A 20,667-nucleotide genomic window follows, 5' to 3' on the forward strand; every position below is an offset into this window, starting at 1 on the left:
ATTTTGGTCCTCCTCTTTTCACCAGAAGAAAACCGTAACAGAATGTGATCTCGATGAACGTCAGGGAAATTGCCTTTAGGCACATCGGCTGTGCAGTGCGCTACTCAATAGAGTGGCTCGAATTGAAATCCCAGCCTAAAAGTTTTACTGAAGTAAAACAAGTTCACAATAATGATCACTTTTATTCAGGAAATGCCTTCTGCACAAAATATATATATATATATATATCAATCAGTAAACATCATAGAATCTGTGCACGTTTCGTTCCTCCACTTTACAAATACTGTATGAACAATCCAATAAAATTATATTATTTTCATACAATATAAAATGTACACATACTGCAGTGATAGAATGACAAGCAACTTCAAAGTCAGACCTTTAAGTCATGATACCTTCTCCTGAAGCCCCTTTATTTGGCACAATAATAACATTTGGCAGTTGAAGGTACTGATGAGGATGATGATGATGATTCATGAAACAGGTAGGATAAGGCAATGGCTCCCAAACTATGACTCAGGTATGTAGCACCTAAGTGGGCTTGGGGACAGTTTATGTGTCCACATACTGTACTGTAGGGTCCTTGTAGATCTAAAGGTTGAAATGAACATACATTGCCATAACATTAAAGGAACTAGTCGTTGTGCTGTTTAGCCACCAGCTAGCTTTTTGTTCGCTCTGAGAACATCTGAACAAGAATCCACATCTGCATTGGTATATTTAGTGTACACATATGTCATAATTTGTCATATTTAGTGTTTTCTGGAAATGTTATTCTCAGAGCCTACAACATTAACAGTGATGGGCTTTGAGGGCAAGGGAATGATTTGGCAACTCTAGTATTATGGAGATGGTAGAAAATATTTGTCCTGTTTTCCAAAGGTCTTGTAGAGTAACTGTGGCTGCACTGCAGAAAGCCAAGCTTACAACCACAGCTCCCTATGCTGTGTGTCGCTAAAGGAAAGATGAAAACAAAACATGTCAGTTTCAAACGATTCTTAAAACGAGCAAAAGTCCAATTATAAACAGGATATGTCACTACTCCGTTGATGGATTTGTTAAGATATTCTTGTCATAGTGCTCTTTTGTTCAGCTACATGAGCTAAGGGGTAAGACACAAGGAATATGGATTAAAGCCTATATTGTCGATATAACAAAACATATTTGTTCAAACAACAAATACGGTAACAAGAGTTTGTCCAAATAATGTTGCATTGTTAACACAGAAAACCAAGCACCTCCTCCAGACATGTGGTGATAACAGACATGAGCAAACAAAGGTACTTTAACATATGAAACACGTGTGCTTTGCCTTCAAACTATAATAATAATTAATAGGGGTATATAGAGTATATCTCATGGAGCTACATAAAAGATCTAGAGCATCGACCACAAACTGCAGTTTGAAGTTGATATCAAATAACAAGAAGCTACATAGTTATTCAAATAAATGTGCAATCCCTTGAACTATTTAAAAAAAAAAGTATACTAGCATACCGCTATAAGCATGTCCTGCCTAAGGAAAGGTACAAAACAATAGAAGAGAAAATGAGAGTAGATCGAAACGGTAACTCTATAAAACGAAAAATGGATCGCTCTCCATCTCTAGAATAGCAGCAGAATGATTGTGTAAAGTCTAAACCCGTGGAACGCAAGCGATTGCAAAACGAGAGCCACCAACTGATTGATTGTTGATCTCTTTCCCTGTATCAGCAGAAGAATGTCCCCCAAACCCTTTCTGGATCACACGTCTCTTGTCTCTTTCTTCAAAACTGATAATCCATGATGTGGAACATACTTTACAAACACACCCCACAGTACGCAACGCAACAGGTTACAAGCAGATCCCTCACATAGCCCCACGACAGGGAGAAATCGACAGTAATGTCCATACTATGCTTTATTTATGCAAAAGTTACGATTTGGCACTACATGCCTATAACAGCTGCACATGCACATTACAATTTGCCACATCAATACTTCAATTGATCATGACAAACATATACTCATAGCTGTTTCGCAGTTTATTTGTTCCATTCAAGAGACAACGGGTGAATACTGCCGTCACTCCCTGTGTGTGTGTGTATAAGTAATAATAGCAGAGACGGGTTCAGATTGTGTTGATGTGTGGACAGTCGTTTACTAGTGGTGGGGATGGTTAGGCCTTGGCTGCAAAGGTAAGGCAGAGCGGAGAGATGTTGGTGGAACAGTACATCCAAGAACTCCAAAGTTCCTGATATCAGGTATCAGTCTAATGTTCCGAGCTTTGCTATTAGTTCGTCGCAGATTTTCGTGAGTTCCTCAATTTCTTGGTTCTGTGAAGAATAGAGAGATAGGCAGAGATTGTTCAATCAAAGATTCAGCATTTGAATAGTTTTCTTTGTGACTAACAAATGCGACATCATGAAACACTTCCTGGTCGAAATGCGCCATCTTGTGCCTCTCATTGGGAGCCATTGATAACAAACAGAATTCTTGTATCCAATTATTCTTTTACTATCAATGATTCCTACTGACACATTATCCCTTAGGGATAAAGTCAAGCCAAGTCAAGTCAATTTAACTAATGTCAAGTCAAGTACCTTCTGATGGAGGGCTCTCTCCAAAGAGTCCACCTTCATCTGCTCCTTCCTCAGGCTGGCATGAAGAGCCACACTCTCTGAGTCGGCCCTGGAGCGCACTTGAGCGATATCTTCATTTGCTCTGCAACACAGCAGAGAGTGGAACATTAAAGAAAGAAAAGAAAGAAAAATAGAAGACCTCACAAAGAAATGAAAGAGTGAACCATTGAAAGATAATGTCGTTCGCCTCAAAAGTACATAGTAGCCAAACGAACAATAGACTAGATAAAGTGATATATTTACATTTAACATGATCAGATATTTAACATTGAGACATTTACCGTCTCAATCCCTAGAGTCAAGACTCAAATCAAAGCAGTCTAGATACAAGAAATACTGAACTATCCTTACTTGTCTAGTTTTTCCTCTGCGTGGATCTTGAGTGTGTGGTATCTCTGTTCCTCCTGTCTGACGCGGACCAGGTACTCCTGGGCACACTTCTTCAGCACCTCTTCATTCTGCACACACACACACAGACAGACAGACAGACAAAAAAAACGGAGAATTGAATAACCTTGTATCTCCATTACAGATAGCAATTTTGTTCGCAACAGTCCGATACAGAAAAAACAGTGACGCTAATAATACCATTTCATCCCTTTAATAAGTGCTTTTCCAAACATAAAAGGACTCTGCACATCATAACATCAACAAAAGAATAAAAACAGGAAGTTTTTACAACGTCTAGTTTTGATTTACATTTGGTTGAGTTGTCATCTAACGCGATTCAATGTGAAATCAACAACAAAAAATTGCCATGTCATTGGATTTAAGTTAAAGGGTTGGACGAAAAAAATACGAAATTCCCTTACGTTGAATACTTTTAGAAAATCCACTTAGTTTCCAAGGTTGATTCAATGTCATCACATCATTTTGGGGGGTTGAAATGACGTGAAAACAACATTAATTAAACTAGTTTTTGCCCAATGGGTCACTTCTTCAACAGAACCTCTCTAGTCTTAATCTAACCTTACACTCACATTCTTTAACCTTCTCTCTAGTCTAGTGTTAACACGTAGCCTACCTTCTTAAAGCCTTCCAGGACGGTCTTCATGTTCTCGTAGCGTCTGAAGAGGTCAGAGAGTGAGCGCTCCACGGAGTTGAGGTCAGCCAGGGCCTGGTCCCGCTCCAGGATCACCTGCTGGACGCTCTTCTGGGAGCCCAGGACACTCCTCTTGTGCTGCTCGTCCTCTGTGAAGGTCACAGGTCAGACAGTTGAGGGACATCCAAACAAGGGTGTGTCTCAAAAGTCTAAATCGGCTTGTTATTATCATCTAGTTCCATGGATTTGCACTGATGTGGAATTAAATGGGCTGGTGAAAGCCATAAGCTGGTAGACATCCACCATATTGCTTTCACCTCTCCCATGATTTCATATCAGTGCAGATAAAATGAACTCCTCAAGAACTTACCAATCATCTGTGCAACGGTTTTCTCGTACTCTGCCACTATTTTCCTACAAGAGACAGTTAAACACAGGAGAGATATAAATAAAAATGAAAAGGTTTATTTTCAGTCTAAAAGGTTTCTTGTGAGTTTGTCTCTGTTATATTCTAAATATGATTATCTTTGAATTATGGCAAACTAAAGCAACAGCGCCATATAATACCTCATCTCTAACACCTCTATGTGGCTTTCTTCATACTTTCTCTTCCATTCATTGGCTTCTATCTCTTTCGTAATTATCTGTTGGGGAGAAAACACTCTGGGGTTAGAAGAGGCTTGACAGCCAGGCATCCATTTGCTTGCTACTTATTGATTATTTAAGCATGTTTACTATTGTATAATTTAACAGAAGCACTGTAGTGTGTGTTCAGTGTTGCAGTGACAGTCTGCGATCAACGAACTGAGCCTTTAGCTCAAAGGACTAGCTTGGTGTTAGCTAGGTTGTGTTCATTAGGGCAGGCAACGAAAAATGTTTTTTTTTAACAAAAAATGTGTTTTATTATTAGTCAAAGTAGTCCCTCTCTATTTCCGTTTGGTGCCTAATGATCACGACCCAGGTTTAATCAGTCAGTTACTGTACCTCCTCTCTGATCAAGGTGAGCACTGCTGCTTTGTCCCTCTCACTTTGCGATATGGTCTCCAGGGAGGAAGGACTGCCTTTATCATCATGACCCTCACAGCCAATCAACTTTGGCTCTGGGGTGATTGACAGCTCTTCACTCTGTAGATACCAAGGACAAAACATGTCAGTCTGAGCTCTAATGCAAACTGGCTTCTATTGACAAATTATGACAACTAACAAATCAAAAGACCTAAGCCAGGGATGGGTAACTGTCTGCCCGTGTACCGCATAGGCCCTCTTTTTTAAGGCACGCAGATCAATTTCCAAAAATGGGGCCCTCGACCACAATGTATTTTGGGGTCGAGGTCTCAACTTACTGTTGAGAGTTAAAATAGTAGAATACAAAAGGTGCAAATTCGAAATTTGGTTGTGCATCAGCAGTTTTTCTCTTGTTATGTTAGTCACTGACTGTCACTCAATTAGCCTTGTCAGCTAACAATTTTTAGATTGGTAAGTTAGTCTAGACAGCTTTCTAAAATAGTAATCATGGGCAAATGCTGACCGGCCATGCAGGGCACGTGCCCAGGGGCCCTGACCTTGGGGGGCTCCCCATTGATTTTGCAAGTCACTCTCACTCAGATATCATACTGACATGGCATAAGTCATGGCAAAATGTGTAGAATTAGTTTTTCTCTACCTCGTGGAAAAATTATTATAACTGCATGAAATTTGTTAAAACAGTTCCAAATGTTCTCTCTGCCCCATGGGAAAATGTGTCGAATTGCAGAAAATGTGTTTTAAAATGACAAAATGTTCTTTACGCCCCATGGCAAACTATGTAGAATTGAAAGAAATGCTACATTTCTCTCCGTCGTCAAGAAGAGGCCCAGTAAAATGAGTTGTCGGCGAGCTGGGAGGGCCCCCCAACCAAATTACATTTACATTTAAGTCATTTAGCAGACGCTCTTATCCAGAGCGACTTACTTGCTTAGGGCCCCCAAAAGGCTAGAACCGTCCTTGGCTATTGGTATAATGCATTTAGTTAGGAGAGTTAAGTAGTTTAAATGCACAAAAGGATTGATTGCACAAATCAGTTGACTGTATGTCTGGGTATGGATGAGGGTACGCTGACCCACGAGCCACTACGGCCCCTCATGACGAGTTCAAATTCTTTGTGGCCTCACCCCCATCAAAGGTGGCCAGCCCTGATCTAGGCCTACTTACCGAAGTGCAAATGTCTTTCTCATCCATACAGTGTGTTATCCTCGCCTGTGGACCTGAGGGGGAAAACATAAATATTGAATCAGGGGATGGAGATGGAAAGTCATTTTACTCAACACTTGATTTTCAATGGCCAATAGGTGGCAGTAAAACCTAATGTGAGATTCAACAATCCAAAGAGGCTCTCCAGAAGCTGCTTTTATGCTTTGTCTTGGACTGCTTCTTGCATTTAGCTGTTTGTTTTCTTGCCCCTTTAAGCAGCGTCCCCTTGACTATGACTATTGGATACTTTGACTACTGATTATTGGATACATCTAAAACCGGGATTCACAAGCTTCTCACTCATGTCCCCCTTCCATCGTTGGGGAACATCGTGTACATCTTATATGTGTTCATGTGATATCTGAGTGACTCAAACATTACAACAAAATCAATGGGCAAGAAAAACTAGCTAAAAAATGGGCTAGTTGATCTGGACAAGTTCAAAATACTGTAGCTCTCTAAGGTCTGCAATGACTAACATGACAAGAGGAAAACTGCTTATGTATTTTTACATTTTACTATTATAACGTTCAAGAGTAAGTTGAAAGCCCGACTGAGTTCCTTAAAAAAGGAACTCAGCTAATAATATAACTAAACTCAATCACTGTTAGCAAAACAGACAGTTCTGAACAACGCATGCCTGAGCGAGCAGACTTTTAGGGTCCCTCGGCTACACATATACTGCAATGTAAACTTGCGAACTTGTCAAGCCTCGAGCGCTACCTCCAGAGGGAGCGCACAACACCCGGTCTACAGTTGCCCCCCTTTAAGCAGGGCTGTGTAAACAGAATTGTCTCGTTGAGCCAACACTCTTACAGTGATAGCATAGCAATGTTTTTGAAACAGCTAAAAATGTACAGACATTTTCCTTAATTTTGAGACTTTGAACCTGTTTATTTTCTGCTTGACTGCACTGAGCTACTGAGGTCCAAACAATAAGTAACTCTCCGGGGAATTATCAGCATTTTCACAATTTGCTTGGATCTCACAATGACTTCCATGATATTGATCAAATGAAAACTGGTTTGTTCTGAGATACCTAGTGTAAGCCAAAGAGCTCACATCTAGCAATGGTTCAGCTAAACGTCAGCTACAGCTAGCACGTTTACCTGAGGATGGAGGAACATATTTTGTTTCGCTAACTGGCTAGCTAATGTTACCTTGCTGTGTAGCCTATATTATAATATCATATGCATGACACTGTATGCTAGCTTTACTGTACTTTTCTATTCGTATGGGTGGGTAGCTGAGGAACCCCCGACTCTGTTCTCTTATATTGAGGTGGTGTTGAGTTTTGATAACTGGTCGTGGGATTTGCTAGCAACAACATTGAGTCACAATCAGTAGATTTCTGTAAAAAAAAAAAAACATTCTGAATACGCTTCACTGAGCTTATGTTTGTCCTGTACAACTTGCAGTTCTTCCTCTGCGTGCTGAAATTCCTATTTCTAATCAAAATCATTTAACGAATACAACCACCGACTTTTTAATCGTTGCTCGTGCTACGTAAATGACCCTAACTATTAACTAAATCATAACCCTACCATAACCATTACCTAACTTCAACCCTTACATTAACCATTTAACATTTCAACTTCAATGGGGTAGGGACATCCCAAGGACCCAATTGAATCTTAGTTTACGTAGTACACGCAATGAGGAAAAAGCGCTAAAAGCTTTTAACCTCTTCAACCTATGGGGGCGCTATGTCATTATTGGATAAAAAAACGTGCCCGTTTTAAGCTCAATATTTTGTCACGAAAAGATGCTCGACTATGCATATAATTGGCAGCTTTGGAAAGAAAACACTCTGACGTTTTCAAAACTCCAAAGATATTATCTGTGAGTGCCACAGAACTCATGCTACAGGCGAAACCAAGATGAAACCTCAAACAGGAAATGAGCAGAATTTTTGAGGCTCTTTTTTCCCATCGTCTCCTTATATGGCTGTGAATGTGTGATGAATGAACCTAAGCTCTCTGCCGTTCGCCCAAGATGTCTGCAGCATTGTGACGTATTTGTAGGCATATCATTGGAAGATTGGCCATAAGAGACTACATTTGCCAGGGGTCCGCCCGGTGTCCTTTGTCTAAATTGTTGCGTAATCTTCAGCTGCATGCATTTTGCCATGCGATTCAGAGGGGAAAGGACACTTCCACGAACCATATATCATCGAAGAGATATGTGATAAACACCTTGAAGATTGGTTCTAAACAACGTTTGCCATGTTTCAGTCGATATTATGGAGTTAATTTGGAAAAAAGTTCGGCGTTTGGATAACTGAATTTTCGGTTTTTTTTGGTAGCCAAACGTGACGCACCAAACGGACCGATTTCTCCTGCACAAATAATCTTTCAGGAAAACTGAACATTTGCTATCTAACTGAGTCTCCTCATTGAAAACATCCGAAGTTCTTCAAAGGTAAATGATTTATTTGAATGTTTTTCTGGTTTTTGTGAAAATGTTGCCTGCTGATGCTAACGCTAAATGCTAATGCTAAATGCTAACGCTAAATGCTAAATGCTAGTTTTGCTATGGTTGAGTAGCATATTTTTGAAAATCTGAGATGACAGTGTTGTTAACAAAAGGCTAAGCTTGAGAGCTAGCATTTTCATTTCATTTGCGATTTTCATGAATAGTTAACGTTGTGTTATGCTAATGAGCTTGCGAATAGATTTACACAATCCTGGATACAGGTTTTTTTAGTAGCTAAACGTGACGCAAAAAATGGAGTGATTTCTCCTAAACAAATCATCTTTCAGGAAAAACGGAACATTTGCTATCTAACTGAGAGTCTCCTCATTGAAAACATCCGAAGTTCTTCAAAGGTAAATTATTTTATTTGAATGGTTTTCTGTTTTTTGTGAAAATGTTGCCTGCTGAATGCTAAATGCTAATGCTAGCTATCAATACTGTTACACAAATGCTAGTTTTGCTATGGTTGAGAAGCATATTTTTGAAAATCTGAGATGACAGTGTTGTTAACAAAAGGCTAAGCTTGATAGCTAGCATATTGATTTCATTTCATTTGCGATTTTCATGAATAGTTAACGTTGCGTTATGGTAATGAGCTTGAGGCTGTATTCACGATCCCGGATCCGGGATGGCTCGCCGCAAGAAGTTAAGAATTGACTGATGGTGACTCAAATGTTGTTGATAACAAATCCCACGACCATAAGAGAACGGAGTTGATGGTTCCTCAGCTAGGGAGGGGTAAACATTCATTATTTGATGCTATTTTAATGTGTATGGATGAGAAAATAAACCCCTTAATTGTCTGCACCTGCTTGTGGATTGTCACATTATTCAATATTGTAGCCTAATGTGTTTTAGAAGAAAAATTGCTTGGATTGTTAAATCGTTTGTGCTTCCTGGCTTCTGTGATGTTTACGGTCAATTTGCGCTGCGGACCAAGAATGTCACGTTGCCAGCGACAACGAAAGGTAAGGCAAATGTGAAACATGAAGTGAAAATTGGAAATCTCTTTCGCCAATCTGGTCCTCAGACTCTCTTTAATCTCGTAATGGGAATAGGGCCTATAGAGTAAACCCAATCAGCTATGTTTCTTCTTTCTTTGTGCTGGAAAAATGCAATTCTACTACACTTTATATGACTTGAATGCAAAAAATATCTACAGCCTACGAAAAGGGGAGACACAAATTGTACAATATGACGTCTATCTAGCCTGGAGGAGGACATTATTGTCCCCCCCAAAACATTCCAGTGGTACTGATCCAATGATAAAGACAGTGAATATGCTTGCACTCGGGGGATATGGCCAATGATCTTCACTGGTGCCAATAAATTGTGTTGCTCAATTGGGAGTTGAGAATTTTGATAACTAGAGACAGATTCGTCTATTCTCTGTCTTCTCTTTTCAGCAATAGCCATTTGCTTTTTAAACTGTTTTTCCTATTTTGAAATATTGCGATAGGCCAGGGTCTATTTAATTGCTTTTCTGACAGCTGCAACTCAACAATCAGCTATTTGCTGCGCGCTTAAAATGATTCACAGCTCATTTTAAAAAGAAGCTAATGATTCTCTGTGGCCAAATCATGCTCTCTGGTGTAGTATTTTCAAAGTTTGCATTTATTTCTGTATAGGCACGAGTAATTATATCGCTAATTTGGGCAGATTTAAATCAATTTAGTTTAATGGAAGCTTATCTTCCCCTAGGCTATTGGACGTGTCACCTGTGCCGACATCAATGTGAAAGTGACCTGTGCATAAAACAGCTGGCCTCGAGGCTTACAAGGCCAAGTTCAACGCCGACTGACAAAGCAAACTCTGTCTCTGGTTTCTAAAAGTAAGAGAAATGCATGCAGGCTGGCAGCTTCTCTCCGAACGATGCTCTGCATGGTCCTAAAGCCATCTAATATGCTAAACAGCCTTTACATTTTAATCGGGACTGGAATGATTTGCGTCTACTTATGTGTAGCCTACTTGTACATTTTTTTTTTGGTCTTGAGCTAGCCATACCCAACTGACGCCCCTGCCTGAGAGCAAACCAAATTTACCATCCAGCAGCGCCTGGCTTTTGACATTGGATGGGTTGGCTGGGCCTTTGGCACATGCTGAGTCTTCCTCCACCTCGGCCTCCTTCTTGGCTTTCTGGCCCATGATGCCACTGCAAGCCAACTTTTCCTCATCGGTGGCATGGCGAACACGGCGGGGCATTCCTTGAACCTGGGACACCACCGCATCCTCTTCCTGTAAACAAGAGAATGCAGTGCCAGCGTGCTGTCAGTCTAGAAGACTCTAGAGGAAGATAGAACACTGATGTGATGGTACTAACTGTCATTACCGTATTCAATTCAATGTATTCCATCTGATAGGCGGTGAAGATCATTCTATAATTAAATCCATAATCTGTAAAATGTGCATACTGTACCCTCGGAGAATAAGTCCACCAACAAAAAAATCAAACAATGCAGCAATATTCCAAGCTGCATTCTATATGCAGTTCAACATGCAAATAGTACTTGATTTCTCTGATATTATAGTTTTTTTTGTTTTGTTTTTCAAAGCGTTACATTTGGGGGTCACTTGAAGTAGTTTTGATAGTCTATTGAAGTACAATGGAGGTCAAAAGACTTGATGGCACACGGCCTCTATAAACAGTGCTGAGAGATGGGTAATGCATCTGTCAACACGCCAGGGTTGTACTGCAGTGCTAGAGACACACTGATGAGTGTGTGAGAAAGGGAAAGGCACTGGTCAGCATGAGAGAGAAGTGTGTGTGTAAATGAGATGAGGTAACCTACTGAGTAATAACAATTGCAGTGACACTGCAGCAAGGTTATATTCAGCTAATATTGCACACACACACACACACACACACACACACACACACACACACACACACACACACACACACACACACACACACACACACACACACACACACACACACACACACACACACACACACACACACACACACACACCTGATTGCAGACATCCAGGACCAGGGACTGGTTTTCATACTTCTTCACCTTACAAGAATTCCTATAGGAAGAACACAGGCAGAAGATTTGTGAATAAAAAATATAGTATTGGTTATTGGGGCAATCAGCCAAGATGACATGTTTACTTGACATGTAATTGTTCAGGACAGGTATCTAATAAATAGCTGTTGTCTAAATATGGATTATACTGTAAACACGACAGGTACCATTGGTCTTGTCAGTGATGCACACTACAACACTGTTAAAAATCCTATGCTGATTGAAAAATCCTATGCTGCTATTTAACTTTGCAAAGAGTAACAAGGCAACCGTTCAGGAAATAGCCAACTAGCTAATGAATCTTTGTTTTTCAAGGAGGGTTTCACGTGCCAACAAGCAGGAGTGCAAGTCACTAAAAGCATCTTCATTGAGCTCTCATCATGACAACACTGAGCTCTCATCATGACAACACTGAGCTCTCATCATGACAACACTGAGCTCTCATCATGACAACACTGAGCTCTAATCATGACAACACTGAGCTCTCATCATGACAACACTGAGCTCTCATCATGACAACACTGAGCTCTCATCATAACAACACTGAGCTCTCATCATAACAACACTGAGCTCTCATCATGACAACACTGAGCTCTCATCATGACAACACTGAGCTCTCATCATAACAACACTGAGCTCTCATCATAACAACACATGCAATGGGACAGAAAGCAAAGACGGCATACCAAGCGAGGGATTGAGTGGTGGAAGAGCGAGTACTACTTACAATAGAAAACAGAGAAACTTCACTTGTTCAGTGGTCCTGAGGTGAACAAACACAAGGTGGAAGGAGAAGCAGAGAAGGGGTGCATGATAGACAGACAGTGGAGGTTGGTTGGGTAGATGGGAGGGAGGGAAGGGGTACAGCGGTGGCACAGAGAGCATTTTGGGAATGAAGGATGAAAGAGAGAGAGAAGGAGGAGTGAGTAGAGGTGTTCTGCTCAGCATTAGAGATGGAGTTAGGTTTCTAGGGGGCTGGCTAGAGGGCTGAGGGTTTGGCAGCGGGCGACTCACCCAAACATTAGGATGCCAGTGACTTCGCAAAAGGCAAAAAGAGATCCAGTAACTGCAGCACCATCTAAAACTAGTTTAAACTAGTGTGAAAACCACAAAGGAAGGCTTGATATCACATACTGTAGGATAACGACAAGGACGACAATTTCATGTTTTTCTTCTTGCTAGGACAAAACACATTTCTGGATACAGAATTACCCTGAAGAAGGCTACACTAGTGGTGGAACACAACGCATGCTTTGGATTGACGTGCTGAAATGCCAAGCTGTGGGTGTAGCAGACTTACTTGATGACCCTGTCCTTGCTTTTCTTTGGAGGCTGGCGCGTTTTCTTCTCCTCCTCCAGGGGGCGATCCAGCTTTGGTTTCACTGCTTCCTCCCCTGCTGGCCTCTCAGGGGTATCCTGAGAAGTTGGGTTTTCACTGCCCAGGGCGTTAGATGGCTTAAAGGGTTCAGCTGAGTCGTCAAAGTTCTGAGGATCAAAGCTGTAGGATTCTTTAGGAAGAACTGGGGAACTGCTCATTTTGCAACCACCAGCCCCAAAGGGGTTAAAATTAGGGTCATCCCACTGGTTGGGGTCATACTTATAAGTTGACTTGGGAATTGGAACGTCATCCAAACTTAAGGAGGCCCCTGGCACGGAAAGCAGTTCAGAAGCGGTTTCTGAAACTGGCTCTGCTACCGGTTCAGCTACAACTGGTTCGGGTGTCGGCATCGGGGCAGGTGCAGTCGTTGTTGCTTTGGCCTTTGGTTTCTTGCTGGCGAGCTTGCTGCCAGGCTTTTTACCCAGCCTCCTTGGCTGTGTTTTTGTTACCTCGCCTGCCTCGTCTAACCCAAACTCCATCTTCACAGGCTTGGGCTCTTTGACCTCCTCAACCTCCATTTTAGGTGAGGAACTAGTCCCACAAAGCGGTGGAGAAGAGCTACGTACAGGTAAAGGCTCCAGTTTGGGAAAGGAGCTACTTAAAGGTAGCGTCTCAAGTGTGGGCAGGGCATCAGCTGCAAAAGCTGGGGGGGAGTTCTGTATCTTGGAGCCTCCAGTGGCGAACGGGTTAAAGCTGTCGTCAAACTGGTCCGGGTCGAAGTTGTAGCTAGCCTTAGGGATTGTGATGATGTCAATGTCCCCGTCCCCCTGCGTGCTAGCATCGCTCAGGGCTCCCTTTATCTTCAGGGAAGGGGGCTTGGTTTTAGTGGTTTTAGGGATTTTAGTGAGTTTGGCCTGTGGTTCAGAGATGCTCTCATTGGGGTGTCCATTACAAACTGGCTCTGTGCTGCTGGACAGTGGCCTCTCTTCCTCGGGTTGACCTAGGTCCAGAGAAGTAGCCAGTGGCTTCTCCTCAGGTAGGCCTAAGTCCAGAGAGGTAGCATTTGGCCTCTCATCGGGTAGACCTAAGTTCAGAGCAGGACTGGTCATTGCTTCTCCATTGGCATGTGCTGGTGGGTCTGCTGTGGGGGGTTGAACCTCGGTAGTGTCTGTGTTGGGAAGCATTTGGGGCCCTTTTTTAGGGTCCATGGGGGCCTCCTCCTTAGGGTCCACGGGGGCCTCCTCCTCAGGAGCCAAGGGGGGCTCAGCCTGGCCCATGTTCTGGTTAAAGAGGCTATGAACTGGATCCCCGGCTAGGCCAGACACCATCAGCTGTTCATCCTCCTCCTCCAGGGTATCTGGTGAAAGCAGGAGAGAGGATACAAAAAGTCGACTCAAAAACCAGTAGTAGCTGCCAGAAAAATATCTATTTTTAAACGTAGCCACAAATGCAAAAAAGACGACGATCAAAAATGTAATTTGGAGTGTGATGTAATTTCAACAAAAAAAGCCTGCTCAAGGCAGGTTGCAACAAATATTAAGAGATGATAATATTCCTTGGTTGCTACCAATCTCGCAGTAACATAAAGTTGCATCTATTTCCATGGTTACGTTTTTTTTAAAGGCCTAATAACATAACAATACATTTGCTTGTACTAGGAAACTGTAATAAGGGAATATGGAAAAGCCTTAACAGGTCAGATTGAGAGTGTATGTCTTGAGGGAGCTGTTGCTGTTGTTGATTTTGCAACACTGCCCAGAGGAATGTACAAATGTTTCCTGATGGCCGTCATCGTCACAGTTTTCATGCAACAGTCTGTTGCTAAGAGACAGGGGGCAGCAAAGGCCCTAGTTTATTTATATTCAGTGGAGTGGAAGAATTAATATGCTACAGTGTTTAATCCAGCGTTGATTCTCTTATTCAAAATATTTAGAGCTAATCATCACTAAGCAAAGTCAAATCTTTCCATCAGTGTGTGTGTGTGTCTGTGTGTGTGTGTGTGTGTGTGTGTGTGTGTGTGTGTGTGTGTGTCTGTGTCTGTGTCTGTGTCTGTGTCTGTGGACAGAGAGAACAAGAGAGGGCCGCAGAGAGAGGTACAGTATATAGGATCTTGATTTGAGCCAGTTTGCTACAGTAGGAAAATAACCCTGCAGCAACAGGAAATGTGAATTATTATGTAGATGATAAATAAAGGACATTATTGAAGGGGTTGATACATTTTTCATAAGGCAAAATTAAGTCTGAAAAGTGGAAAATGAAATGAAGATCCTACATCTGTACAGCTTGGACAGAGCAGATCTGATTAACTGCTCTATAGTCAGTTCAGATCCCTGTACCCAGGAATTCAAGGTTAAGTTATCGAATCCATATTTAGTGGAGATGGTGAACATGGCTATATTGCTATATTATCAAGAGAGAACACCTATTTCTGATAAGAAGTTTTTCTGTAGTGTCATCACTTTTCAGTCTCTATTATGCCATTATTACGTTCGGTCCTGATACTGCAATAATACTAAGACTAACTCTCACTGGACAGAAGTACTTTTGTACTCATTTGATACAAATACTCATAGTATAAAGGAAAATGCAGTTATATATTTGATAATATACGTTATACTTATTGTCGGCACTAGGATTTTTAGTTCAACCCTAAAACAATATAGCAATTGCTTCATTTCCTGCAGTAGCCAAATGCAGCACTAAGGACCTAAAGTAGAACAAGACTAGACAGTAGGGCAAGACAATACATTCCCCAAGTTAAGAGTGGTTATATAAGCTCTCTCACCAGGTCTGAACACGGGCAATCAACTTTCTCTTATTTAAGACCAAACCAAAGCTGGTTTTATCGGTAAGGCAGTGGGTTATGGCATGAATTTTGACGGCCTATCCAGTCGTGATGCACACTGCCCGTATGTGCATGGAACAACAGTAGCCTAATGTGCTTTTGGCGCCTGTATACTTTGTATTTAGAAACATTAAAAAAAACGAATGAATGTGATCTGATTTGTAAGATGGTTCCGGTATGTTCATAAAACATAGGCCTATTTGGGAGCAGTACAACGTGAGTGGACATTTCTCTTTACATTGGATCTTTGTCCTGCTACTGTGAAAAGTTTGGATGTGTGTAAAACCCTCCATAGTCTGCCCTGTTTTAATATTATATGCCCACAGGGAGAAATGATGGTGCTTGTAAGTTGTATGTTTGGCATGTCCATGCTCAGCCATAATGCAATTTACAGTAGGCCTAGCCCCTATATCCAGAGCGAATGCTTGTGCATTCATCAAAACCCAGTCCTTTCGCAAGTGCGCCGATAATTATGATAGGGAAAATAGCAGAAATATTTCTGACACACCCCTGCTTAGATTAGCCGTTAGGTTGTTAAAATAGAGCCCATACTGTTTTTAGTTTGAAAGAAAATGTCCTGCAACTTTTTAGCATTTTGCCATTGGGCGGAGAGAACATTTAGCAATTTTATAACTCATTTCATGCAATTTTACTTGTTTTGCCATGGGGCGGAGAAAAATGTGGAGTTTACAACTAACCACATTCTTAAATTGCACCACATTTTTAAATTGCACCACTCCTGGGAGGAGTGTGGGATTTATAGATGTATAGACATGATTTCTGTCTATAAACCCTACAACATTCTTTTACTTGACTTATTGCCAGAGATAGTTAAGTATTCAGAGAGTAGGACAAACGACAAGGTTATTTCTGTGTACACTACTAAACGTCTCTAAAAGTACCTGCAGCTTCATCCTAGCCTGTTGCCAGGTCTGTTTGTGCTGTCTTGCCAACTCATATGGTCTTTATTGGAAAGACAGCACAAACAGATCTGGGACCATTAGCAAAGCAGCACAAACAAATCCTGGAACAGGCTAGCTTCATGCTGCCAAGAACAGTCCCTTCAAAACGGGACAGTGAGCTAGAGTTCAATCTTCTCCACAGCTGGCAGTGTTTGGAAGAGGAGGAGTGAGGAAACATCAGGAGAATGTTTGTGGTTGTGGAATAGAACTGAAGACAACTCCCTCGGTGCGTGCTGCCAGCGAATGCAGCCTTCTCAGACTCCGCGGCTCACGAACGACACTTTCACTACCCCAGGCCTGAGCAAACAAAGATAGCCTGGACACATACTAGGCTGCGCTACGCAATCCCACTCAAAGCAATTTGAGACCTCTTGCTTTTACAGTCCCATATCAAAACACAGTGGAGTGAACCGAAACAAAGCTCTCAGAGACGAAGAAATACTTATTAAAAGTAACTTTGACAGAGTGAAAAGCAGCACGGCTGTCCAACTAAACTGCGCCTCCTCAAATACTTCCAAACCAGCCTGAAATTCAACGGGTATGTGGTTGCATTGCATGCACTCTCTATGAGTTTTGAGACCATCTAAATTATCGCCAACATATACTGTCATGTTTTGTCATTGGTTATCATGTCTTGTCTCTGTGCTTCCCTTCTATTCGTTTCCCTCTGCTGGTCTTATTAGGTTCTTTCCCTCTTTCTATCCCTCTCTTCCCCTCCCTCTCTCCCTCTCTCTCCCTATCGTTCCGTTCCTGCTCCCAGCTGTTCCTCATTCTCCTAACTACACCATTTACTCTTTTCACACCTGTCCCCTATTTTGCCCTCTGATTAGAGCCACTATTTCTCCCTCTGTTTTCCGCTTCTGTCCTTGTCGGATCCTTGTATGATGTTCGCTGTTCTGTGTCCTTGTCTCGCCCTGTCGTGTTTTGTCTTCTTCAGATGCTGCGTGTGAGCAGGTGTTTTAGTCTGCTACGGTCGGTGCCTTCCCGAAGCAACCTGCAGTCTATGGTCGAGTCTCCAGTCTGTCCTTGCTACTACGAGTGGATTTAAGTTTTTTCCTGTTTTGTTTTATCCTTGATATTTCCAGGATTATTACTTTTGTCTTATACTGGAATAAAGACTCTGTTTTCGTTAAGTCGCGTTTGGGTCCTCATTCACCAACATAACATATACTGGACATCATACAATAACAGGGTTTGAAATGAAGTGTTTCAAGTATATTCAAGTAGGTTCCTTCAAAATAGTGGGACTGGGAGTAATATGGAAACCACTGTTGCTTCACTGACTTGTAATGGGGCTCATAGATCCAAACCGGGATCAATATATTGGAGATATTGCTAGATCTCTCACAGGGTAAGTCACTCTCATGACTTGAAACCCCTCCCACAGACAATTGAAAACAAAGAGGAGCAACTGCTTTTGTTCACGGCTGACCTCCCGAATTCCATAGTCCAAAGTAGAGGTCGACCGATTATGATTTTTCAACGCCGATACCGATTATTGTAGGACTAAAAAAACAGATGCCGATTAATCGGCTGTTTAAAAAAAAATTTATTTGTAATAATGACAATTACAACAATACTGAATGAACACTTATTTTCAATTTAGCCTCAAAAAAATAATGAAACATTTTCAATTTGGTTTAAATAATGCAAAAACTAAGTGTTGGAGAAGAAAGTAAAAGTGCAATGTAAGAAAGCTAACGTTTAAGTTCCTTGCGCAGAACATGAGAACACATGAAAGATGGTGGTTCCTTTTAACACGAGTCTTCAATATTCCCAGCTAAGAAGTTTTAGGTTGTAGTTATTATAGGACTATTTCCCTCTATACCATTTGTATTTCATTAACCTTTGACTATTGGATGTTCTTATAGGAACTTTAGTATTGCCAGTGTAACAGTATAGCTTCCGTCCCTCGCCTCAAACCAGGAACACAATGACAAGAGCCACCCTCGAAGCAGCGTTAACCATGCAGAGCAAGGGAAACAACCACCCCAAGGCTCAGAGCGAGTGACGTTTGAAACCCTATTAGCACGCGCTAACTAGCCAGCCATTTCACTTCGGTTACTCCAGCCTCATCTCGGGAGTTGATAGGCTTGAAGTCATAAACAGCGCAATGCTTGACGCACAACGAAGAGCTGCTGGCAAAACGCATGAAAGTGCTGTTTGAATGAATGTTTACGCACCTGCTTCTGCCCACCACCGCTCAGTCAGATACTTAGATACTTGTATGCGTGTATGCTCAGTCAGATTATATGCAACCCAGGACACGCTAGATAATATCTAGTAATATCATCAACCATGTGTAGTTAACTAGTGATTATGATTGATTGATTGTTTTTTATAAGATACGTTTGATGCTAGCTAGCAACTTACCTTGGCTTACTGCATTCGCGTAACAGGCAGTCAGTCTCCTTGTGGAGTGCAACGGTCGTTATTGCGTTGGATTTGTTAATCGTAAGTTTGCAAGATTGTATCCCCCGAGCTGACAAGGTGAAAATCTGTCGTTCTGCCCCTGAATGAGGCAGTTAACCCACTGTTCCTAGGCCGTCATTGAAAATAAGAATGTGTTCTTAACTGACTTGCCTAGTTAAATAAAGATGACTGATTTCCGATTATTATGAAAACTTGAAATCGGCCGTAATTAATCAGCCATTCCGATTAATCGGCCGACCTCTAGTCCAAAGCAAATTCTTATGCAGGCCGTGATCCAGTTCTCTACCCTTCTCCAATGTTAACATTTTATTTGAGCCACACATGATATTGTTTTGGAGTGGCCTACCTCAGATTGACCTGAACGGCAAATATAAGTCCTGTATTCAGCCGATGACTTCCCACTGGGCACAGACGTCAATTCACAGACGTCAATTCACAGTCTATTCTGCGTTGGTTCAAGGTAACGTGATTGAAATGATGTGGAAACAACATTGATTCAACCAGTGTGTGCCCAGTGGGTTCTCTCTCACAACTAGCGTTAATTGTTGGTGTGAATAAGGTCATTGTGTAGTTTAATATCAAGCTTTAAGTGCTGTGTAACTTTAATGGTCTTGGTGAATGTCTAACAGTCAGATGCATACCTAGAGAAGTGCGGTAGGCAAACAAAGCACATCTGTCTTCAGTTACAGCGGCAAGGTACACTTCCCTCCGTTTGGCCACATGTCAGACGGAACATAGTTAAAATAGCTTTACAGTAGGTGCAGTTTAATCTAATGCAGTAGCAGTCCTTTGAAAGCAAATGCAATCTGCAGTTTCAGTTGAGAAAACATTATTGATCGACATCAAAAGGTCTGAAGGACTAATCTACTTGATTCCACCAAACACTGTATTTTGTTTAATGAAAACAGCATATTGAAAACCACATCTGAGGTGACTGTTAAAAGTTGAAGCACCATGATAGCGCGCGCACACACACACACACACACACACACACACACACACACACACACACACACACACACACACACACACACACACACACACACACACACACACACACACACACACACACACACACACACACACACACACACACACACACACACACACACACACACACACACACACGGTTCCCCACAAGAAGTGCAAGACAGAGAGACAAAATCTCTCTTGTTGCCATGGAAACTCCAAAGGAAGCCAGCCAGCTAATGCATTCTCTACACGTGAGTATCAGTCAGTGGTGCGTGGGTGTGGGAGTGAACTGAAGAGGTGGTTGGGGTGTGTGGTAGGCCATGCCATGTACTGTAGATGTTGTGAGGGACAATTTGTGCTATAATATCCCAACAATATCCCTTACTGTGACGCTGCTCTGTGTGGTAAATGTCATTATGATATAGTTGTATGATGTCATGTTGCTGTTTTTGTTGCTGACTCATTGCCAAAAGTAATTGCCCTTCGGGGTTAGATAACATTCATTCATTTTAATTTTGTTGTTGACCTTAATGAAATAGGTGTAAGTGATTTTCAGCATGTTTTGTGCCTACTTCTATCTTTCTGTCCTTGTGTGTTGAAGGCAAGCAGCAGTGCTCTCACCTGCTCTGTCAGTGGCGAGGTTCTCCAGCTCTCCTGGGACACTGAGTGGCGCGTGGACAGGACTCTGAGCCTCTGGGGTCGCAAAGTGGCCCTCTGAGTCCGAACTGGAAGAGAGAA

General features: G+C 41.8%; 1 protein-coding gene across 3 annotated transcripts in view; it reads right to left on the minus strand.

Annotated features, from left to right (window-relative positions):
• Positions 1-162: 162 nt before the first annotated feature.
• The window catches only part of LOC124002887 (transforming acidic coiled-coil-containing protein 1-like), a 44,574-nt gene continuing 24,069 nt past the window's right edge, over positions 163-20,667 (minus strand). For all 3 annotated transcript variants that reach the window (XM_046310695.1, XM_046310694.1, XM_046310693.1), the window contains exons 2-13: positions 20,551-20,654; positions 12,700-14,074; positions 11,340-11,400; positions 10,410-10,602; positions 5,854-5,906; positions 4,648-4,788; positions 4,231-4,307; positions 4,034-4,077; positions 3,646-3,812; positions 2,973-3,079; positions 2,583-2,703; positions 163-2,315 (exon numbers count right to left, since the gene is read on the minus strand). In XM_046310695.1, coding sequence (XP_046166651.1) covers positions 2,247-2,315; positions 2,583-2,703; positions 2,973-3,079; positions 3,646-3,812; positions 4,034-4,077; positions 4,231-4,307; positions 4,648-4,788; positions 5,854-5,906; positions 10,410-10,602; positions 11,340-11,400; positions 12,700-14,045 — 2,379 coding nt within the window. In that variant the 5' untranslated portion in view covers positions 14,046-14,074; positions 20,551-20,654 and the 3' untranslated portion in view covers positions 163-2,246. The remainder of the gene's footprint in view (positions 2,316-2,582; positions 2,704-2,972; positions 3,080-3,645; positions 3,813-4,033; positions 4,078-4,230; positions 4,308-4,647; positions 4,789-5,853; positions 5,907-10,409; positions 10,603-11,339; positions 11,401-12,699; positions 14,075-20,550; positions 20,655-20,667) is intronic.

Source organism: Oncorhynchus gorbuscha, linkage group LG18 (genome assembly GCF_021184085.1).
Source record: "Oncorhynchus gorbuscha isolate QuinsamMale2020 ecotype Even-year linkage group LG18, OgorEven_v1.0, whole genome shotgun sequence".
NCBI lineage: Eukaryota > Metazoa > Chordata > Actinopteri > Salmoniformes > Salmonidae > Oncorhynchus > Oncorhynchus gorbuscha.